Source organism: Coptis chinensis, chromosome 4, assembly GCF_015680905.1.
Source record: "Coptis chinensis isolate HL-2020 chromosome 4, ASM1568090v1, whole genome shotgun sequence".
Taxonomy (NCBI): domain Eukaryota; kingdom Viridiplantae; phylum Streptophyta; class Magnoliopsida; order Ranunculales; family Ranunculaceae; genus Coptis; species Coptis chinensis.
This window is the reverse complement of record NC_141459.1, coordinates 13435103-13460477: the sequence shown is the minus strand read 5'-3', so window position 1 is coordinate 13460477 and position 25375 is coordinate 13435103. Positions and strand designations below refer to the sequence as shown.

The 25375-nt window shown below is 32.3% G+C and overlaps 1 protein-coding gene and 1 pseudogene across 1 annotated transcript; one reads left to right on the top strand and one right to left on the bottom strand.

Annotated features, from left to right (window-relative positions):
- The first annotated feature begins 676 nt into the window (after nucleotides 1-676).
- Nucleotides 677-2303, top strand: LOC147502006 (transcription factor bHLH94-like). The gene is made up of 3 exons (XM_086606979.1): nucleotides 677-1354; nucleotides 1528-1917; nucleotides 2029-2303. The coding sequence occupies exons 1-3, from the start codon at nucleotides 857-859 to the stop codon at nucleotides 2122-2124; spliced, it is 984 nt and encodes a 327-aa protein (XP_086463105.1). The 5' UTR covers nucleotides 677-856; the 3' UTR covers nucleotides 2125-2303.
- Nucleotides 2304-22729: 20426 nt separating this feature from the next.
- LOC147502005 (RING-H2 finger protein ATL52-like) lies at nucleotides 22730-24098 on the bottom strand (annotated as a pseudogene).
- Nucleotides 24099-25375: the final 1277 nt, after the last annotated feature.

The following is a 25375-nucleotide window of genomic DNA, read 5'->3' as shown; positions in this document are numbered from 1 at the left end:
GTGTTTCCAAGACTGCGATAAATAAAGCCCAACACAGTCGTTGCTTTTGGAACACCATGAGAGAAAATCCCACAATAAAAACTTGTTTTTGTTCATAAATCAGAAAGTGTTTTTGCCCACGAGTGTTGGGAAAAAGCCGCAGTGTTTTTGAACACCGTCAGACATTGGGTTCAACACCAAAAACAAACACCAAATTTCAGTCGATTTAGTGTTTGGTTTGATATTTTTTTTGTTTGATATTCAATAGGTCTCACCGTTAAATATGAAAAACACCAAATTTTCAAGAATTTAGTGTTTGGATATACTCTCACTCCATCTCCATTGGACTTGCTCTGAGAAGGAAAAGAAATAAATAAAAGTAAAACATGTGATATATTTTTCGTTATTAAAAAGAAATATTCGAAAAACTTATTGGCAGTGTCTGAAAAGTTGGATATCTCGTATCATCGTTACGTAGTATGTACTCAGCATTTCCTCTGCGAAATGTTGCACATATGGTATCTAGCTACAGATTTATTTATTTTTTCCTTGATATGATGATTAGGAATAAATAATGCAATAGAAGACAGTAGAGACAAAATATATAAGTCTCAATACTCAAGAGTACCACACGTGTAACTAGCTGCAGTTTTTCTTATTCTGATTTAAGGCCTTTAAAGCTGGACTACTCCATCGTGGAAGACCAAAAGGCAACTTTAGCTTTCAGGTTTTGAGATAGATTAAGCTTGTATGAGTTTCTAGATCTAGTTATTAGAAGCAAAAAGGGGGAGTTCTCAGTTTCACATTCTTTTTCTTGAACAAGTAAGAAACTTCAATAGCCTCCATAAGTTCAGTTTGTATTTATTGTTGTATACACATGTGTGTAGATAGAGAGAGAGAGATAGAAGAGAAAAGGATCAAAGAAAGGGAAAAGGAAATGGCATTAGAAGCTGCTATTTTTCCTAATGACCTTTTCACTTATGGTTACAAAGATTTATTTTCTTTGGGTTATGATTTTGGTCTAAAAGAAGAAGAAGGTGGGTTTATGCAACTTCTTGAAAAGAGTATAGATCAAAATCTTTTGGATAATCAAGCTTTCCAATGTCCATTTCCCTTGGTACAGAATGTGAATGATTGTGCTACAAATTCATCTGAAGGCACTTGCAACACTTCTCTTCTTACTGAAGCTCCAGCAACTACTAGTACTAGTACTAATTCACGACGAAAGCGACGAAGAACTAAAATCAATAAGAACAAAGAAGAGGTTGAGACCCAAAGAATGACCCACATTGTCGTCGAACGCAATAGGCGAAAGCAGATGAATGAGTACCTTGCTGTTCTTCGGTCTTTAATGCCAGCTTCTTATGTTCAAAGGGTATGTTCCCTCTTTCTCTTACTCTCATTAATTCTAGCCAAATTTTAAGGTAGTATTAAATGCCATTTTATGCTCTTGTAATAAATAAGTATTCTTTTTACAAAAGGTTATTCAAAAGAAAATACTCCAAAAAAAGTACTTATATAGTTATATGTTTGTTCCATTGTATATAGAGTGATCAAGCATCTATCATAGGTGGAGCAATTAATTTTGTGAAGGAGCTTGAACAATTTCTTCAATCACTTGAGGCACAAAAGCAAATTAAGGAACAATCCGACGTCGCGCCCTTTGCCGATTTCTTTGCATTTCCGCAATACTCTTCATCTTCTAGTCAAACTAGTACTTCAAATGCAACAAAGGAAGCAGTTGCCGAAAACCGTTCATCAGTTGCCGACATTGAAGTAACAATGGTGGAAAGTCATGCCAACCTCAAAATACTTACAAAGAAAAGACCCAAGCAGATTTTGAAAATGGTAGTTGGATTTCAAAGCCTTCGCCTTACAATACTCCACTTAAATGTTACAACACTTGAAGAAACTGTTCTATACTCATTCAGTGTGAAGGTTAGTTAAAACAGTTACATATGTTTATATGCTTTCAGTTGCAATTAATAGCACTCTCTTTAATGCTGTTGTCACTTATGTTTTGTTTTCATTTTTTTTTGTGGATAAAAGGTTGAAGATGAATGCAAACTAAAATCAGTGGATGAAATTGCATCTGCAGTTCATCAAATGCTGCAGAGGAATCAAGAAGAATCTACACTGAGTTGAAAAATTCTAATCCATTCACCCTTCAAATATGTGGTATATCTGTTCCTTATCTACTTATCTGAATGGGTGCAACCATGGTTCAATTTGTGCTGTTGTGTGGAATGTGTACAATTAAGGTTTTGAAGAAAAGTATATATGAGCAATCTCTCACATCTAATCGATGGGTCATTTTGTTTTGATCTTTTGTTTTTACGGTGTAGGAAATCCATGATGATGTTTGCATTCTAGGCAACAATATTTGTGGCCCCATTAACTTAGTCAATCTGAACCATCCAGCCTATGCGTTTTCAGTGATATTAATTTCGATTAATTTGGTCAAATTGCTTGATCATAAAGTGTACGGTATGTGGTCTATTATGACCTATTCAGGTCCCAAACAGTTGACCCACTAATGAGAAGATCTGGCCTCATGATTCAGTGGGGTCCATTCTATGTAAAAGTTGTTCTTTAGGACAATTATCTCTTGAGATTCTCAGCTGTAAATTATTTGCCCTAGAAATTCTGACATGATTGTGTATTCTCTGCTCATGCCAGTTATGTAGCTATCAGACTTCCTGTCATCTTTTTCCGGAATTCGATATAATTAGTCAATTGACTTCATGGGCTCTAGAAACCGTAGATGAGAATGAGATCACGAAATGTTGAAAACTTCCTAAAACAAGAGTCCGGCTATGTAATAACCAGTTACTAAAACCAGTAACCGTTGCAATATGTAAGCCGCGTGTCCCTCTCACTTAACCCCATTAAATTAACTTTTCCGTCTCTTCTTTTTTTGTCATTATTATTATTATTATTATTATTATTATTATTATTTTTTAACAAAATAATAATAATAATAATAAGAGTTAATAATAATAAAAAAAAAAACTTAAAAGCAACCCCTATAAAGATATTCTCTGCCAACTGAAAATAATTGTTATTCTTTGTTCTCTCAAAATTCAACAATAGTTTTTTTTGGTCTTCAAATCCAATGTTGTTGAGATTATTTCACTCCAATTTCTAGGTGTGTCAAGTTTATGGAAAAATTGACAATTTAACATAGTATTAGAACATTTAGTTTCTAAGAGATCTTGAGTTTACTCCTACCAGATAAAGATGTCCAGTCTTTCATTCTGTGTATTTTCAGTGTGTCCCGCTGAGAAAGAGTGTTGACCCCAAATATTAGGTGTAGGTGTGTCTCTTCTATTTCTCTCCCGAGCCTCATCTCATATTAATAGAATTGATCATTCACATAAATTCGAGTTTATAGAAAAATTGACAATTTAACATGGTATTATAGTCTCTAGTTTATAAGAGATTTTGAGTTCAACTCCTACTAGGTGAAGATGTCCAGTTATTTATTTTTCCAAATATTAGGTGTGGGTGTGTGGTTCCACCTATGTCTCCCCAAGACTCTCATAATCTATATATAGAAATTATTCTTCAATGTAAGTTCGAAATTTTATAGAAATTGACAATTTAACATAGTATTAGTCTATTAGAGTCACTGATTTATGAGAAGTCCTGGATTCAAGTCTTGCCAAGTGAAAGTTGCATAAAAATTTAAAAAAAAAATACCCAGATTCCATCCCAATTTCTAGGCGTGTCCCACCTGACCATTCACATAAAATCAAACTTATAGAAAAATTGACAATTTAACAAATGTTGATTCCTAACTTTCCAATGTTCAGTTCATTTAATAACAAATTAAAGATCTGTAGTAAACACCGAGCTATTGTCATATATAGGAGGTGTTTTCATTTTATATATTATATCAAAATGAAGATGTCTCTTAGCCAAATTACATGTTTTCATCACTATATTATAATTTATTTATTTTGATAAGAATAAAAAATAAAAAAAAATGCTTCAAAATGAGAATGACCCATCCATATATTAACTTGTAAACACAAACATCATAACTTGAAAGATAGTTGTATATTCTCATCATATTGTAATTAGTTACAACTACCAGGCGATAAATATAGTTTAAATACAAGCGGCAGTAATATAGATATTTGCTTCTTGCAAAGTCTACCTTTGTCTTCAGGATTTTCTATACACATACATCCAATGTTGAATCTTCTAAATTCCCCTACAAAATGATATATGACCTCCTCCAAAGGGTACTCTTGGCCCACCATAACTCCATAAGCCATTAAGTAAGTTCAGTGCTCGCTCGAAGCTAATGTTTTGACATGTAATCATAGTAACAAAGTGGTGTTTTGGTATTGGCAGGGTTCGTGGTTTTAGTTGCCTTTTAAGTTTCATTTATTGTTTTTTTTTTAGTTTTGTTAAAAATAAAAAGAAAAAAAAAAAACATGAAAAAAGGAGAGACGGAAAAGTTAATGGGATTAAGTGTGGGACACGCCGGTTTATATATTGCCTAACGGTTTCAATAACCGGTTACTACATAGCCGGACTCCTAAAACAATAATACGAAATAACTAAAATGATGCAAAACATGTATGATTATCTATCGATTTTTCAGAGTTGGAATTTTGCGTATCAGGGTTTATTCAACAGTTGTGTACATTTCTCCAAGAGACCCACAGTAATATGAGGTCGAGAATTTGACACTTGTTAGTGTGGCCGAGGAGAATTAACACTAAGAGTTTTAACTAAATCTGAAGGACGTCGCCGTAAATTATTTAATATGAGTTTTAACACTAAGAGTTTTAATATGAGGTTGAGAATTAACACTTGTTAGATGATAGGCTTCAGGCATGATTCCTCAATCTGAAGGACGTCGCCGTAAATTATTTTCGGACTGGTGATGTTAGCCTTCAGGTCAGTCGGCCAGGCATAACACAGGAAACAAATCTTCATAGCGGCAGCTCTTGTGCAATGTGGATGCCATAAGACTATTTATTTTTGTAAGGCTGTCTTGGGGCATGAAAATGAACTTACAAAATAAGAGAAGAAACAAAAAATTAAAAAAATGCAAATATGGCTGCAACAATAATCTAAAGCGTGACCGCTAAAGATCAAGAAGAAGGGGAGATCTAAAGTATGACAGCTAAAGATCAAGAAAAAGGTGTATGTAGGGGAGGGATGGGGATTGTCTCTTAAAGCATTATATTGAGCTTCTTTTGTGACTTTAACAAAGTAGGATCATAGTAACAAATTTGGAATTCAGGGTTAATTCGGCAAGGGTGAAATCGTTAATTTGTACAAATTTGTTAAAAAAATAAAAAATAATTAAAACATAAAATAATATGTAGTGTGGGATTGTGCAGTTACTTTAAGCATAAATCAAATTTAAAATTTACAAATATATATATGTAAAGCCTTGTTATATTTTACGATATCTTACAAATATTTGCAATTCAAAAAATAAAATATTAAAATAAATGAAGAGAGTTATCCATCATAAAAAAATCGAAAAAAAATCACTAAAAATTGGTAAATATAAAAAATTAAGAAATTTTTACCGTTTTTAATGTTTATTCATTTAGAAATTCGGTACCTAGTCAATTTGGAGATTTTTTATGTTTTTTTGAAAAAATTGGAAATTTTTGTGACTATAAATAGAATTACATGCAGTTTCAGCTTGACGACGATCATCATCTACCATGCGTAAGGACGAGTTGTTGTTTCTCACCACAATGAGAAGGACCTGATAGGTGTATCGATATTTATCTATCGCAATCTTGTTGGCACCATTTTTCCGTTTTCAAGATCTGTACGTATATTCAATATCCCAGCTTAACTGGGCAATATGCCGAAATTTTAAATGACGACATTTTCAATGGTATATGTTTCCGAACTTTGGTTACAAGTTATGATCTGAAGAAAATGTCTATACAGAGAACCAAGTGGGAAATACAGATATTGATTGTGCAGATCAACGCCAGGCTCCAGCTCATGGAAGTCAAATTATAGGAGTACAGTATCTCATCTCCCTGAATATTAACAAAATAATATGCATCGTTGCAAGTTAGGAACAAAAGATGGGCAGGGGCGGATGGCCCATTTTTACAGCTAAAGGAGGTTTGATCCGTGTTCGTCATTGTCCGACATATATCTTCCCTTGGGATTGATTATCCACAAAAGCTATGAGCAAATTATACACACACGAAATGACGAAAGGTGAATCTATAGTAAGAAATTATAATTATGACCTAATTGATTAAAAGTTAACTGTGTATTTATTATTTCCATGCTGTTAATCGTCTGTTAGGTGTTTTGCAATGTACGATTTATTGTTCTACAGTATCATTGCTTCACAGTACTTTCAAATTGTATCTGTGCACCATTCATCATTGTAACCAATATGGCTAATTCCCACACTCTGTTCAGCAAAAATCTTAATGTGCTCTAATCCTGATACTAGCACACTCTGACTACGACCAAGTGAATATTAAATATTAGAGTTACTAACATTTTTATTAGGGCTATTGAGAACAAATTTTTGTCTCAGTTTAGAAAACGCGCTTGAACATATTGAAGCTCGACATGGCTTTGCTCGTCTTTATTTTTCTTTTTAATTCGATCAGGATCTTGCATATTTCAATATATGCGCCATTGAGCCGACCTTGAACAGATTTTGAGGCTCGTCCCTAGTAAGGATGGGCTTTTAATGTTTGAAAAATATTTGCGGGGGCAAATTGCTGATTATAACTATGGCAATGAACTTGTTTTTGTACCCGTTTACGGTTTACCTATCAAATTGTCTTAAATGGGAATCTTGAGATTGGTTCAAACTTCAAACCCCAACTCCACTCTTGAAAGGTGGGTCTAAATCGAGTGATCTTAGTTCGAACTTTATCCTCAAGATAGTTGTATTTCCAGAAAATACATCTTCTGTAGGCAGTGTCAATAAGTTTTGCTTGTGCCAAGGCGAGATGAGATTCCCCACCTGCAAAAGTTTGCACGAGAGGTCCACAACCTACCTACCTATGAAAAGTGAAGTACATGGCAAAGCTGCTTTGAACAGCTATAGCGTAACGTCCCTTGTACCAAAATTATACTTTTAAGAACTACAGTATAGACCGCCATTACAGATTACAGGTTCATAGTAAATGTGTTGCATACTTTTTATTTTTTGGTAGAAGCTTTGCACACTTTTATAATTGTCTGATTTGCTTTGATTTGTTATTAAATCTGCATATACTGCAGGTAAAAATGCAATCACTCGTGTAGACGAGTGAGTCCAAAAGATGGGCTACGCGTCATTCAGATGGAGGTGATTTAGGCAGGCTTGCTGATGCAATCTCCGTGGTAAAAGTAGATTCCCTCCGCGGACTTTTTACGCATATGATTGCAAGAAGGAAAAGAAAGGTTTTGTAAATTTTAATTTATTTTTTCTTAAAGTTTCTTTAGGGTGAATGGATTGAAGAGTTGAAAAGCCAAAAAGTGAATAACACAAGATAAAACACCTGTTAGAGATCTATAGAAAGTCATTTCAATTGTCATATTCTCTGCTTGGTTCCCAAGGTACATGAATTTTGATTCTCCACCTTCAACAGAAGGAATGGACTCATGGACGCTCTTTTTTTGGAACTCAGATTTTTTTATCATAAAATTATCTAATGGAACTTGGAAAGTAAACAAAAGAGGGTTTTTGGTGCCATGAGAAAAAGCTATTTCACCTTTGGCATTTCCTTCACATACATGCATGGTCGAAAGGTGAGATGAAAGTGGGGTCAAAGGTCTAAACCTGAGGCAACGCAGGTAAACGAAAAAACACAGCCTTGAAAATCTTAATGTGGTCAGGTATCTGGAATTTAGCTTTTTTGTTTTATGTATTTGTTTGCTTTCTAGGGAAGATGATCTTGTAGTTGTATATAATTGAAGAATTCGAGATTTCTTGCTGACAAATGATTCAGATGTGCATGTTAGGGGCTACTCTTAACTTCTTAAGGGTTTAGTAGGTAATAGGACATGCATGAATTATTAAGGGAAGGGAACAACAACGTAACAAACTATACTCCACATCATTTTCCCATAGAAAATCTGGAAGGCCAAGCAAATTAACTTTCGCGAATTCTGGTACCAATTTTCTCAAATTATTGTAGATCTACATTTCTAAATTTATACCAAGGTCATGCTTGTTTTTGCTTCATTCAGTGTTCAGAACACTTCTAATAAACACGATTATTTGTGTTTGTTTTTCAACTGGCTCGTAATCAGTTCAGAGGTTAACGGTCAAACAACTTAAATTCAGACACATTCAGGTGTTAAGAGAGGCTCCTTCAAATTTCAGAGGCATTGAAGTTAGGAGTTAGGAGAGTGGTGTTCAAGAACCACTCACCCTCTCAAAGGGATTGAGAAAGAAAAAGAGCCCAACGTTGTAGTTTAGAGGTTTTCAACATAAATCCTAAATTGGACACAAAAAATTTCCATGCTAAGAGCATTTTTAAGAGAGACACTATCCTAGCATCAAACACCAAAATTTCAATAATTTGGTGTTTTTTTATTTTTATGAGAGACACATGTTGATGAAAACACCAAAGCAAATACCAAATTGGCCAAAATTTGGTGTTTGCTTTGATCTGGTATCAAATCTCTCTTTGGTTTTAGAAAAATCGCTTTTTTCTAAAACTGCTGCATAGGCTTAGTTAGAGTGTGAGCTTCAATGACGCGGTTTTGTCAAAACCTACGGTAACACCGCAGCGTGCTCTAAATGAAAAACGGGCAAAAATGACTATATTTTTCTTTCACTATAAATTGAAGCACTCATTGCACACAATAGGTTTTACACTTACTTCTATTCTCCACTCTCTACTCTACTCTAAACCAAAATGACTAGTGAAGAGCCAAAAACAAAACCTAGAGAGGCTTCATGGATACAAGAAGAAAGTATTGCTCTAACCAATAGTCAAGATGGTGTAGTAGGAAATGAGCAAATATCAAACAAATTTTGGAATAAGATTCTAAATGCATTTCATGCAAATCTAGCAAAAGTGACCGAACGCGAACTTCACGGCATGAAACACCGTTGGACTCTCATTTAAGCTAATATCAACAAGTTCAATGCTATTTTTTTAAGATTCAAGCATCTCCTCCAAGTGGTTATACTGACAATATGATTGTAAGTATTATTTACTTTATATTTGTTATTTTGATTCACAAATACATTTTTTAATTCTAATTTAGTTTTTTCTTAATTTGTAGGTTGAGGAAGTAATAACTGCATATGGGATGCAGAATGGGGTTTAGAAGTGAATGCAATGCTATAATATGGTGAAAGACTCACCCAAATGGATAAGGCTACAATTGATAAATAAATTGCGACCCACCAAAAAGTTGAAGTCAAACAGTGGGGAAGGAAGTTCATCAGTTCCAATATAAATTGCGACAACTCAACCAATAGATTATGATCCACACCAAGTTGATGCATGTGCTTGAGGATAGACTTATTGGAAAGAAAGAAGAAAAGAGAAGAAGGCAAAAAGATAAAGAAGAAGGTGATTCTAAAGTGGAGGAATCCGCTAAGAAACTTGATGATTTTCTTGTGGAACTTTCTAAAACCACCAAAGAAGGCGATGGATTAGAAGCTCCAAATCCAAAAAGAGAAACTTCAATTGAAGAAAGTTGCGCTCTGAGTTCGAGAAGATGAAAATGATGTTAAAATACTAGGAAGAAAATTAGAAGGATTACCCGAAGATGAGCGCAAAATTTGGCAACTCAAAAAGGCAGAAATTTTACAAAAAATGAAGAATCAAGTTGCCAATATCACTGGTAGTAGTCAAAGTAGTGCATAGTCTAAATGATTTACTTCCTACTTATGTCTTTTAATTTATGACATACTTTAATTTGAGTTTGTATTTTGATTTTAATTAAAATGTACTTTAATTAAATATTTTCTTTTAATTTGAGTTACCTTAATTTAAAGTTGATACTTTTTATCATTCTAAAAAAAATTCGGCAGAGTCTACTTTGTATTTTCAAAATTATCTTTTCATAAAACCACAAATACATAAAAATAAACTTAGAACACAAATGCATAGAAATTGAAACGATAAATAAATACAAAGTTCAAATGAAATCCAAATAGAAATGGAAATCAACGTTGACCACGCCTACTCCACTAATGCTCGACCAAGTCATTATTATTCAATCTATCATGAACAACTTGTGAATGGACCCTCTCGACGTCAGATGCCCAACGAGATAGAACAAAGTGGCGTTCATCTTCAGATGCACCTTCTCTACTTGGCATTTCATAATCCGGAATATACTGCGGGATATCCATTTCGCGTTCATCTTTCACAATCATATTATGTAAAATGATGCAAGCCTTCATAACAGTAGCCATGGTCTCCAAATACTATAACATGCACGGATTCGCTAAAATAGCCCAACATGACTGCAATATACCAAACGCCCGCTTTATGTCTTTTCTAACAGCTTCTTGCTTCTTTGCAAAATATTTGTCTTGTGCAACAGTCGGCTTAGAAATTGTTTGAATTAAGGTGACATAATTATGATATATACAGTTAGCCAAGTAATAGACCATATCATAATGATGCCTATTCATAGTGTAGTTACAAGGAATAACTTCATCATTGACTATATCATTAAATATTGGTGAGCGGTCAAGCACATTAAGATCATTGTGAGAACCCGCAATTCCAAAAAAAACATGCTAAATCCACGTGTCACGAGAAGCAACCGCCTCTAGAATCACTGTTATTTTATGCACATGGCTAGTGTGAGACCCTTACCATGCGGTTGGGCAATTCTTCCACTACCAATATATGCAATCAATATTTCCTAGCATTCCAGGCCATCCTCGTTCCTCAGACTCTTCAACCAAACGCTGAATATCTGCGGCATTTGGTTTTATGCAAGTATTCACCTCCAAAAATTCTAATAATTCCATCACAGAAATAACTCATGCTTTCATGAACAGTTGGCTCAGCAACATGTAACATGTCATCTACTAGATTAGCTAGAGACCCATAAACAAGTATTCGTATAGCAACAATTACTTTGATTTTTGGGTGAATCTCAAACTTATCCGCATTATTAATTTTTTGTTGAAAATATGGTACATGATGGTTAAGATGATTGAAAATACGAATAAACAATGACTCACCTATACGAAATCGGCGTCGAAAGCTGTGGTCAGTGAATATAGAATTTGTGTCGAAGTAGTTAGCATTTACACGAGTCAGTGTTGTCTCGTACTGACGATTCTTGCATTTTCTTTCTTTCTTCGAACCACCATGTGGTTTATAAGAAGACTCCGCTTCTTGCTAACGCAATAAACCTAGACGATGTCGAACCAAAGATAGAGCAATAGCCACTAATTTTTTACGAGTTTTAATTGCAGTGTTATCATTTGAAGAGTTTGAGCTCGATGAAGAAGAAGATGAATGATCCATTGAAAAATCGTCAAGAGTTTCGGTAGTTTTTTTTTTTTTTTTTGCTAAGGAGATGAGTTTAAGATTAGAGGGAACATGAAAAATGAAGAGAGACATGCAGGAAACACGGGTTAAAAGATGATAGCACGCGGTGTTCGACACATCGCGCGGTTTCTGGAAAACCGCATGGGCTTGGGATTCTGTGGTGGGCGTCTATGGCGCGGTTTTGAAAAAGCAATGTGGACTATATGGCGCGGTTTATCCAAAACTGCGACATTTAATATCAACTTTTTGATATCGCTCTTGAAGTTGGTTGGTGTAAGTGTGGTTAAAATTTTTGGTGTTTTTTTTGGTTTCTCTCATAAAGATGTTTAATGGAGTCGTGGGTGTTTTCTATAGTTCTTAACTAGATTTTGGACCCGGGCGTACGCTCGGGATCTATTAAATATTTTGTGTGCTGAAAAGGCTTTACAAAATGTCTCACACAAATTTTCGAATTAGAATATATTTTTATTAAAAATAAATATAAATACGTTAATGACCAGTGATTATGGTGCATAAGTACTTGGAAACTAAGGGATCAAATTGAGGTAGCCTCTTCACTTTGTGGTTTAGGATATTAATCCGTAATTTTCAAATAGAATTATCTTAAACTCTATCTAGCTTGTATAATAGTTTTCTTAGATTTATGGTGATTTAGCGGCAAATTTTCGAATAAAAAAATATTTTTATTGAAAATAAACCGAAATACGTTAATGAGCAACGATTATAGTGCATAAGTACTTGGAAACTAAGGGATCAAATTGAGATAGCCTCTTCACATTGTGGTTTAGAATACTAATCCGTAATTTTGAAATAAAATTATCTTAAACTCGATCTAGCTTGTATAATAGTTTTATTAGATTTATGGTGATTTAGCGGTAAATCATCACCATTCGGCTTACGTAATGTGTACAAATCACTAAAACAGATTGATTGTTTCCATATCCTCAAAGAATACACTACTCCCACTTGAAAAGTTTTTCACATGAACGTGTCCTACGAACGGGTGTCATTATATTAAATTATTCTAAAAAATATTAGCAACTATGCATAGCTATGAGATATGAAAATTATACTAATTACTCATTTAAATTTCTTGACCACTCTCTATAAAAAGGAAGCACTAAGCCTTGATAAAACTCATCGAATTCTTTTTATTGTTAGGTTTAATAATAGAAGTTTGATTGAAGCTTTGTGAGAATGCTCAATATGACGAAAATAATATTGAAGCTACTTGAATAGCAAGACATTCCCAATTACAATAAAATAATTATAATAAACACTATTTAAAATGCAAAACTATATTTGTTGAGACATTTATTTTCCCTACATATGATACAAATATGTTTTAGGATTATTAGTTCAATGCATTTGCATCAAGTTTTTTATTTTCCATTAATTATTCTTTGAGATTAGTTTAATGTAGTACGTTGCATCCAGTTTCCAATTTCTCATTAATTATTCTTTGAGGTTAGTTCAATGCAATTGCATCAAGTTTCCAATTTTCAGTTAATTATTATTTGAGGTTAGTTTAGTGCAATTGCATCTACTTATTTATGATTTCCAGTTAGTTGTCTATTATGGTTAATTCAGTACAGTTGCATCAAGTTTTCAATGTTTCGTTAATTAGTCTTTGAGATTAGTTCATTGCATTTGCATCCAGGTTCCAATCTCCCGTTAATTACTCTTTGAGGTTAGTTCAATCTGCATCCAGTTTCTGATTTCCCGTTAATTGCTTTTCTAGGTTAGTTCGATTGTTTATAATTTGTTTGCATACATGTAAGAGTCTGTTTTTATAAACTTACTTTCGTTTTAAGTTCCTAATTACTCGTAATTACTAATGTGAGAAGGCTAAAAAAGTGGACATTTATGTTTTGAGGTCAGTGCGATGCAGTTACATCCGACTTCCGATTTCTAGTTAACTATTTTTTTAGATTATTTCAATTCATTTGCCTCAAATTTTTGATTTCCCGTTAGTTAATTTCTGATTTTAGTTTAATGCAGTTGCATCCAGTTTTTGATTTTCCGTTAATTATTTTTTGAGGTTAATTCAATGCAGTTGCATCCAATTTTCGATTTTATGTTAATTGTTCTTTAAGGTTAGTTTAATGCATTTGTATCAAGTTTTTGATTTCTCGTTAATTATTTTTTGAGGTTAGTTCAATGCAGTTACATCAAATTTATAATTTATCGTTAATTATTTATTTAGGTTAGTTCAGTGCAGTTTCATCCATTTTTCAATGTTTCATTAATTAGTCTTTGAGATTAGTTCATTGCATTTAGATCTAGTTTCCGATTTTCTGTTAATAACTCTTTAAGGTTAGTCTAATACATCTGCATCTAGTTTATAATTATTTATGCTTTGAGGTTAGTTCGATACAATTATATCCGGTTTCTGATTTCCCGCTAACTATTCTTTAAAGTTATTTCAATGCATTTGCATTTAGTTTCCGATTTCTCACCAATTATTCTATGAGGTTAGTTCAATGCAGTTGCATTCGGTTTTTTATTTTATGTTAATTATTTTTTGAGTTAAGTTCAATGCATTTGCATCCAGTTTTCGGTTTCCCATTAATTATTATTTGAGGTTTGTTTGATGTATTTGCATACCGTTTCCGATTTTCCGTTAAATATTTTTCAAAGATTTGCATCCAATTTATAATTTTTGTTAGTTATTCTCATCATTAGTTTAATGCAATTTGCATAAAGTTTCCGATTTCCCATTAATTACTCATTGAGCTCAGTTATGTATTTGAATCCAGTTTTCGATTTTCTTATAATTATCCAATGTGGTGTGTAATACAAACTTCTACTGATCCATCTGTAGTGTCGTCCTTGCAAACTTGACATAAAAAATAAATTATGCTTAATTTACTATGTGGGATCATCGAAGATTATCCAGTTCCCGATTTCTCGTTAATTATTATTTAAATTATGCATGACTCATTATGTGAAATATTCAAAGATTATCTACGAACGGGTGTTGTTATATTAATTACTCAGAAAAATATTTGCAAACATGTAAAACTATTATATATTGATATAATATTAATCACTCAACCAAATTTTTTATAACGTGAAAATCTCACTCTCCATTAAAAAAAACATAACTCGCCTTTGATAAAACCCTTCAACTTCATTTTGTTGTTTAATAATAGAAGTTTGATTGAAGTTTTATGAGATTGCCTAATAAGAAGAAGTTCATATATATTGAAGCTACTCGAATAGCAAAGAGTTCTCAATCATACGGAAAGACATAATATAAACATCATTTTAAATGCAAAACTATACTTATCGAAATATTCCCATAACATATAACCCAACTATATTTTGAGGTTAGTTCAATGCATTTGCATACAGTTTCTGATTTTCCGTTATTTATATTTTGAGGTTAGTTCAATGCAGTTGCATCCAATTTTCTATTCCCGTTATTTATTTTTGAGATCGGGTTCAATGCAGTTGCATCCAGTTTGATTCCTCGTTAATATTCTTTTCGGTTAGTTCAATACATTTGCATCCAATTTCAATTAATTGTTCTTTGAGGTCGGGCCTTCAATGCATTTGCATCTAGTTTCGATTTTTCGTTAATTATTCTCAGAGATTAGTTTAATGCATTTGCATCCGCCTAATTTTTCGCTTTATTATTTGATAAAGTTGCATTTGCATATAGTTTCTGATTTCACGTTAATTATTGTTTGAGGTTAGTTCAATGAATTTGTAACCAGTTTCCGATTTCCCGTTAATTATTTCTTGAGGTTTTGCATCCAGTGTATTTTTTGAGATTAGTTCAATGCAATTGCATCCGGTTTCCGATTTATCGTTAATTATTTTTAAGATTAGTTCCACGCATTTGCATTATGTTTCCAATTTATAATTATTTTTTCTTTGCGGTTAGTTTAATGCAGTTGCATCTAGTTTCCGATTTCTTGTTAATTTAATCTTTGAGGGTTAGCTCAATGCATTTGGATCCAGTTTCCGATTTTCCAACAATTATTTTTTGATGTTAGTTTGATGTATTTGCATCCAAGTTTTGATTTTCCATTAATTATTATTTGAGGTTAGTTTAATGCAGTTGTATCTATATTTCGATTTTCTATTAATTACTTTTTAAAATTTGTTTAATGATTGCATTTGCATTCAGTTTCCGATTTTCCGTTAAATATTATTTGAGATACATTTGCATCCAGTTTTCGGTTCCCCATTAATTGTTTTTTGACGTTAGTTTTATTCAGTATTATACATATTTTAAAATATTTGTCATTATTGTTTTGCCGTTATTATTATTATTATTTTTATTTTCTATTATATATTTTGTGATGTTATTTTTTGTATAATTGTTTTTAACTATGTTTTGATGATGTGTTAAGGATATATTTGAAATAAGTCAGTGCTTTACCATTAACACTAAAATTGTATAATTTGTAATAGGGAATTAGTTTTTACAAATCACCTATTTTTTAGCAATTTTTTTTATTTGATCAAATATATAAGAATTGGAACACTAAAAGTATTTGATTCGTAATAGGAAATTATTTTCTACAAATCATTTATTTTTTAGCAATTTTTTTTTATTTGATCAAATATATAAGAATTGGAAATACACTAAAACTCTCAAAACATAAGAATTAGAAATACACTTAAACTCTCCAAAGAGGTTCCATGTATGTGTAGGCTATTAGAAGATACTATCTTTCATATTGCCACATAGGATAGAGAAAATGCTAACTCTCATATTAGAGTGCCACATAGGAGAGAGAAAATCCTCTTTTAAAGGTCTCTGCTTTAGTATATAGACTAGATTTTGGACCCGGGCATACGCCCGGGATCTATTAAATATTTTGTGTGCTGAAAAAGCTTTACAAAATGTCTCACACAAATTTTCGAATCAGAATATATTTTTATTAAAAATAAATCAAAATACGTTAATAAGCAGCGATTATGGTGCATAAGTACTTGGAAACTAAGGGATCAAATTGAGATAGCATATTCACTTTGTGGTTTAGGATATTAATCCGTAATTTTTAAATAGAATTATCTTAAACTCGGTCTAGCTTGTATTTTATAGTGATTTAACGGCAAATTTTCGAATCAGAATATATTTTTATTGAAAATAAACCGAAATATGTTAATGAGTAGCGATTATGGTGTATAAGTACTTGGAAACTAAGGGATTAAATTGAGATAACTTTTTCACTTTATGGTTTAGAATATTAATCCATAATTTTCAAATAGAATTATCTTAAACTTAATCTAGCTTGTATAATAGTTTTATTAGATTTATGGTGATTTAGTCAGAATCATCATCAAATCATCATCATTCAGCTTATGTACTAATGTGTACAAATCACTAAAACAGATTGATTATTTTCATATCATCAAAAAATACACTACTTTCATTTGAAAAGATTTATCACATGAACGTGTCCTATGAACGGGTGTCATTATATTAAATTATTCTAAAAAATATTAGCAACTATGGATAACTATGAAAAAATAAAAATTATATTAATTACTCATTTAAATTTCTTGCACCATTCTCTATAAAAAGGAAGCACCAAACCTTGATAAAACTCATCGACTTCTTTTTATTGTTAGGTTTAATAATATAAGTTTGATTAAAGTTTTGTGAGAATGTCCAATGTGGCCAAAATAATAATGAAGCTGCTTGAATAGCAAGACATTCCCAATCACAATAAAAATTATAATAAATACTATTTAAAATGCAAAACTATATTTGTCGAGACATTTATTCTCTCTACATATAATACAAATATGTTTTAGGGTTATTAGTTCAATGCATTTGCATCAAATTTTTGATTTTCCATTAATTATATATTCTTTGAGATTAGTTTAATGTAGTACGTTGCATCCAGTTTCTAATTTTTCATTAATTATTCTTTAAGGCTAGTTCAATGCAGTTGCATCAAGTTTCCAATTTTTTGTTAATTATTATTTGAGGTTAGTTCAATTGTGCAATTGTATTCATTTTATGATTTCCAGCTTAGTTATTCATTAAGGTTAATTCAAGACAAAGTTGCATCCAATTTTTCGATGTTTCGTTAATTAGTCTTTGAGATTAGTTCATTGTATTTGCATCCATGTTCCAATCTCCCGTTAATTACTCTTTGAGGTTAGTTTAATACATCTGTATCCAGTTTCTGATTTCCTATTAATTGTTTTTCTAGGTTAGTTCGATATTTTACAATTTCAATACAGTTTACATATATGTAAGGGTCTGTTTTTATAAATTCACTTTCGTTTTGGGTTCCTAATTACTCGTAATTATTCATGTGAGAAGGCTAAAAAAGTGGACATTTATGCTTTGAGGTCGGTCGATGCGCTTACATCCGACTTCGATTTCTAGTTAACTATTTTTGAGGTTATTTCAATGCATTTGCATCCAATTTTTGATTTTCCGTTAGTTAATCTCTGATTTTAGTTTAATGCAATTGCATATAGTTTTTGGTTTTCCGTTAATTATTCTTTGAGGTTAGTTCAATGCAGTTGCATCCGATTTCCGATTTTAGGTTAATTGTTTTTTGAGATTAGTTCAATGCATTTGCATCAAGTTTCTGATTTCCGTTAATTATTTTTTTTGAGTTAGTTCAATGCGCTTACATCAAATTTATAATTTCCCTTAATTATTCATTAAGGTTAGTTCAATCTGGGTTTCATCCATTTTTCAATGTTTCGTTAATTAGTCTTTGAGATTACTTCATTGCATTTGGATCCAGTTTTCAATTTCCCGTTAATAACTCTTTAAGGTTAGTTCAATGCATCTGCATCTAGTTTCTGATTATTTATGCTTTGAGGTTAGTTCGATACAATTATATCCGGTTTCTGATTTCCCGTTAACTATTCTTTTGAGGTTATTTCAATGCATTTGCATTTAGTTTCCAATTTCCCACCAATTATTCTATGAGGTTAGTTCAATGCATTTGCATCCATTCAGTTTTTATTTTTGTTTATTATTTTTTGAGTTAAGTTCAATGCATTTGCATTAAGTTTTTGGTTTCCCATTAATTATTATTTGAGAGGTTTGTTTGATGTATTTGCATACTATTTCTGATTTTTCGTTAAATATTTTTTTAAAGATTTGCATCAAATTTCTAATTTCCCCACTAATTATTCTCTAAGTTTAGTTTAATGCAATTTGTATAAAGTTTCTAATTTCCCTTAATTACTCTTTGAGCTCGCCATGTATTTGAATCCAGGTTTTCGATTTCCTTATAATTATCTAATGTGGTGTGTAATACCAAGTTCTCTTGATCCATCTCAGAAGTCATTGCAAACATGACATAAAAAGTAAATTATGCTTAATTTACTATGTGGGATCATCGAAGATTATTCAGTTTTTGATTTCCAATTAATTATTCTTTAAATTATGCATGACTCACTATATGGAATCGATCTTCAAAGATTATCTACGAACGGGTGTTGTTATATTAATTATTCTGAAAAATATTTGCAAATATGCGTAACTATTATATATTAATATTATATTTATCACTAAACCAAATTTCTTATAACGCGAAAAACCTCACTCTCCATTAAAAAAAAAAACTGCATTTGATAAAATCCTTCAACTTCATTTTGTTGTTTAATAATAGAAGTTTGATTGATGTTTTGTGAGATTGCCTAATAAAGTTCATAAGTTCATATATATTGAAGCTACTTGAATACGAAAAGAGATAAGATAAACACCATTTTAAATACAAAACTATATTTATCGAGACATTCCCACAACATATAACCCAACTATGTTTTGAGGTTAGTTCAATTCATTTGTATCCAGTTTCTGATTTTCCGTTATTTATATTTTGAGGTTAGTTTAATGCAGTTGCATCCAATTTCCAATTCTCGTTATTTATTTTTTGAGATCAATTCAATGCCGTTGCATCCAGTTTCTGATTTATCGTTAATTATTTTTTTGGTTAGTTTAATACATTTGCATCCAATTTCCAATTTCCTGTTAATTGTTCTTCAAGGTCAGTTCGATGCATTTGCATCCAGTTTTTGATTTCCCGTTAATTATTCTGTGAGATTAATTTAATGTATTTGCATCCAGTTTCGATTTCTCTTTATTATTTGATAAAGTTGTATTTGCATATAGTTTCCGATTTCCGTTAATTATTTTTTAAAATTAGTTCCACGATTTGCATTATGTTTCTAATTTATAATTAATTTTTCTTTGAGGTTAGTTCAATGCGGTTGTATTCATTTCCGATTTCCCATTAATTTAATCTTTGAGGGTTAGCTCAATGTATTTGCATCCAGGTTCGATTTTATGACAATTATTTTTTTAATGTTAGTTTGATGTATTTGCATCCAAGTTTTGATTTTCTGTTAATTATTCTTTGAGGTTAGTTTAATGTAGTTGTATCCATATTCCGATTTTCTATTAATTAATTTTTAAGATTAGTTTAATGCTTGTATTTGCATCCAGTTTCCGATTTTCCGTTAAATATTATTTGAGGTTAGTTCGATATATTTGCATCCAGTTTTTGGTTCTCCATTAATTGTTTTTTTTTTTTTACATTAGTTTCATTCAATATTATACATATTTTAAAATATTTGTCATTATTGCTTTGTCGTTATTTTTTTTTTTCATTTTCTATTATATATTTTGTGATGTTATTTTTAGTATAATTGTTACGCTGCTAAAGATATATTCAAATAAGTCGGTGTTTTATCATAGTCTCATAGACACTAAAAATTGTATGATTTGTAATATGGAATTAGTTTCTACAAATCACTTATTTTTAGCAATTTTTTATTTGATCAAATATATAAAAATTAGAACAATAAAAGTGTTTGATTAAGTAATATGAAATTACATTCTACAAATCACCTATTTTTTTTAGCAATTTTTTTTTATTTTATTTTATCAAATATATAAGAATTGACAATCACTTCAAACTCTCCAAATATAAGAATTAGAAATACACTCAAACTTCCAAAGAGCTCCAAATATAAGAATTAAAATACACTCAAACTCTCCAAAGAGGTTCAATGTAGGTAGGATTGTAGCTATTAGAAAATACTATCTTTCATATTATAGTCATGATTAGATTAGAATAAAAATCTAACTCTCATATTAGAGTGACACATAGGAGAGAGAAAATCCTCCTTTAAAGGTCTCTGTTTTAGTATATAGATAGTAGATAGTATACAAGTGCTCTATATCAGAATGAGTTCAACAAAGTATAAGATTGGCTGATTTGATACTATAACTTTTTAAAAGTCGTGTCCTATTCCTTTTAACTTTAGCTGCATGTATTTTTCTCGTTTGGAGTAAAAGGGGTGCTTCATCTCTAGCTCTGTCTAGCGTAAGTAGAAGAACATACCATTGAAATAAACAAAGCCTAGAAAAAGTCAAAAACATATGTTTCTTTCCTGGAAATTTGGTAAACAAATGTATCGGTCAGATTAAACTATGAAACCGTGTACATAAATATTCTAGAGGCGGAACTAGAGTCCTAATTCCTAAGTTATCTCAGATAAAGTTAAATAAGAGAAAAAAGGGACTTAAAAGAACTTCAAAGCAAAGCTAGCTATGGCGTTACGTTATGAGCTGTATTATTGTTGCTTTCAGAATATGATGACTTCCTTAGGTGTAATAAAATAGAGAAGCAGAACATCGCTCAGTTTATTCAATAAACAAACAATCATTGATGGGGTTCTTTCATGGTGGTCGAATATATTTTGAAGGCAGGGGATATGCCGATGAGTGAAAATTCGCTCCTACGAACGAACAATTTCCTAGGTAGGAATAACCGAACAAGTGATTTGACATTCAAACCTAATCTGATACTAAAAGTTTGGTTACAAATCCCATTCGGTAAAACCCAAGTAAACAGCTCCAAGTTTGGATATTCCAGGGTTTGGCATCATATCCAACTACCCATGGCATAATGTTCCCATGCCCCTCCGCATTGTTCCTAAGATAAAACTTCTGCAATGTCAATAGTATGCATTGTACTTCACGTATCTGTTCTTGGTACAAAATTTCTAATGAAACCTGTTTTTCATTGTCAATACTGAACCATGTAATGAGTCACAAACCACAGCTCCTAAAGAGATTCAAAGTTGATAACATACTGAAGTTCAAACTGTATCAGTTTACTACTCTGCAAAACCAGAAACCAATTAATCCATCCCTCCTCTGAGTGCGACAAATTAGGATAACATCAACTGTTAAGTTCCTTATGACAGCTACAAATTAAAATTTTCAGTCCCCAAGAAGACACATAAACACATGAACACTATGGCAGTTGATTTTTAACCACACTACCACACAGACAAATGCTATATACACAATACTGTCATGATGGGAGGGATTACGATCTACATATTTAGTACCACTTGTCAGAAAATTATTCCTGCGCGTGAAGAATGAGATCGTACGTATCTGGTAGAACCAACTCTATATCATCTACAATTTGACCTTTAGGAAAACTGCAATTTAGAACGATACCTTATTGGCTCCTGAAATCTATTATCAGTTTATGCGGTGATCCCAATTCCCAACACAGGATACATGTGGATGATATTCCCTAAGGGGCCTAAGGATCATTTGAACTAACCCGAGCCGACATTGCTAAAAGTTTCTAATAAGCAGTCAAAAGAACAAAATATTCTCACAACCAACTATTTCATCACGTGATATATTAAGAAGCTATTCTACCAAATATATTACCATAATCTGTTTAAAAATTGGGGTTTACCATTTTTCCTTTGCCAGTTTCTTTTCTTTTCAGTTTTTAGTGAGATTGGCAACGGGTATCCGTGTTTTTGGACATAACTAGGAGTCTAGGACTTGGAGAACACAATAATCTTCTACAGAATCCAATAAAGGAGCTCTTCAAATTTAATCAACGTGACAAGAGGTACTTCTCTCGATAATACTATCCACTGGTACTGATTCATCTCATATTTCAACAATTAAAACAAACACATGCAAATAACTCACATGAATGAAACTATTATTCTTAGATTACTTACCAGTTACCACATAAAGTAAGACGTCAAAGCAGGACTGGTTTATAAGGTACGAAAAAAAATCCAAACATAAGAAGCAAAATATAGCAGGCTTCGAATTATGAATTCAAGGTCTGTGTAAGATACCACAAAAAATAGAAAATCAAAACTTAAATTCATGTTGACAACTTTGTAACAGTGCACAGCTTTAGGAGTTTCTTATAGTTTCATAGTTTCTCTTTAGTAACTAGAACAGCAATTGACTATTACATTGTATTACTTACGAGCTCAATGGTTATGGTCCTCAGGCATTTCTTTTAATTCAATTACATTGTCCTCAAACAAAAAAGGGAACTCTCACTTCGTTGAGAGTACCCCTTATACGGGTTGGAATGGACTTCATAAATGACAAGGATAAAAACCTTACAATGGAATAAATGAGCTCCGATTCCGGCTGTGTCTGGATGAGATGAGCTTGTTACCACTTGAGAAAGATCTCTTCATGGAAACAGGACTTTTCGGCAACAATTTTCCCTTCGAGGAACTTCCAATCAATCTAAATAGGCTCGGACTTGAATTGAGTTTCTTCCCTCTTTCCACCGGTGCAATTGAACTTCCTTCATCTTCTTCTTCTACAGAAGTGAATTTGCCACCTAAAAACATAAGATTGAAGCTGGATTAAAATCCATAGAGGCGGACCTTCTTACAGGCTGTATCTCATTCTCCCCAACCCGATGATTGTCCGACAAATCGCTAAACACGCGAAATTTGGACATCTTGAAAGGAGCAGGCAAATCCTTTTTCTGAACATCAATACCCCTGCTTCTTTCCACTTCCACCCTCTCACCTTGAACCCCAAGACTCAAATCACTCACCCCACCTTCTCTATTCAGCTCACTTCCCACTCCACCATCACTCGCAGAATTCTCAACTTGCGCTTCTTCCCTTACACCAGAATTTCCAACCACCGCAGTCGAAGCAGGCAAAACAGGACTCGACACAATAGGGGCACGACAACTCGGGCAATTTGTATGTGATCTTAACCAAGTATCAATACAAGAAATATGAAAAGCATGACTACACTTGGGCAAAAGCCTTAAATTCTCATCATCTTGAAACTCACTAAGACAAACTGAACAATCCGTCCCTTCAACCAAACCATCTCCCTTCTTATACTTAAAAACCGCGATAGAATCAATAACTCCTTGTTCTAAACCAACTGTGGTAATATACCAAATAGGATGATCCACAACTGGTCCATGATTCTCATCAAGAAAATCTTCATGGGCATCTAAATTTTGTTCATTTAAAACTTGGGGCCTTCTTGAACGATTCCAATTCGAACAATACTTAACGATTATTGCGTAATAACTAACAAGAAGAAAACAACCACCAAGTATAGCAACTATAATAATTACAAGTGGTGGTATGTGTGAGTTTTGTTTTGATTCTGGCTCAACAGGAGGGTTGATAGTAATTGGTAATAGTCTTCTAATATTGATAGAAACCATGTTTAGCAGGACTAAGAGGTTACCTTATTATGAAGATGATGTTGGAAGAAAGATTCCCATCAACTTTCCTTCTCCACTAGTGCTAGACCATTTCTGCAACTTGCAAAATGATTGAAAATTTAGGAGAAATGAAAAAGAGTTGTTCTTTCTTGATTGTTTTAGTTCGGATTTCGCTTTCAACGCTTTAAGCTTGACTTGGCTAGTAAGTGTCTAAAGTCTTTCAAGTGTGCTGTCTTGGCCCTTGGGATATTTTTCGAGATTGAGATTTTGGAGTTCAACTTCCATCTAGATGCACATCAAATTATCATACTTCATTTCATTAGTCCAAAATGGTCGACATATAAGCCCGTTCCCAAGTGTTACACTCCAAAGTCAAATTAAACAAGTCTTATCCAGAGTGAGTCTACTTGCTTAATCTTATAGGGTATGCCCGTGCCTACCGCGGTACCCTGACAACTATACACCAGTCCAATTGCCCATTATCCGTAAGTCCAATAATATTAATTGGGCCAGTCAATTGTGGAATACTATGTTAAATTTGGAGGCCCAACAGTTTATAAGTCCAGCAGCAATTGTTGACTTTTGGCTGATTTTTAGATAGATCTCATAGTATTAATTGCACTTAACAAAATTACACAAATCTTCCAAACACTTGGATTTGCCAAGTCATATTTTGGTGAGCCTACCATTGGATGGGGTTTTTTGAGCCCAACACTCCTCTATTTTGTTAGATAGAAAAGAAGATTATGTATCTACTATCTACTATCTATATACTAAAGTAGAGACCTCTCATGGAGGATTTTCTCTCTCCTATGTGGCACTCTAATATGAGAGTTAGTTTTTTCTCTCACCTATGTGGTACTATAATATGAAAGATAGTCTTTTTTAATAGCTTACAATCCCATGTACATGGAACCTCTTTGAAGAGTTTGAGTGTATTTCCAATTCTTATATATTTGATCAAATAAAAAAAAAATTGCTAAAAAATAGGTGATTTGTAAAAGGTAATTTCCTATTACGAATCAAACACTTTTAGTGTTTCAATTATTATATATTTGATTAAATAAAATAAATTGCTAAAAAATAGGTGATTTGTATAAACTAATTCCCTATTACAAATCATACAATTTCAGTATCTATGATAAAGCACCGACTTATTTCGAATATATCCTTAACACGGCCTCAAAACATAGTTAAAAACAATTATACAAAAACTAACATCACAAAATATATAATATAAAATGAAAAAAAAAATAATAACGGCAAAACAACAATGACAAATATTTTAAAAAATATAAAATAATCGAATGAAACTAACGTCAAAAAACAATTAATGGGGAATTGAAAACTGGATGGAAATGCATCGAACTAACTTCAAATAATATTTAATGGAAAATCGAAAATTGAATGCAAATGCAAGCATTA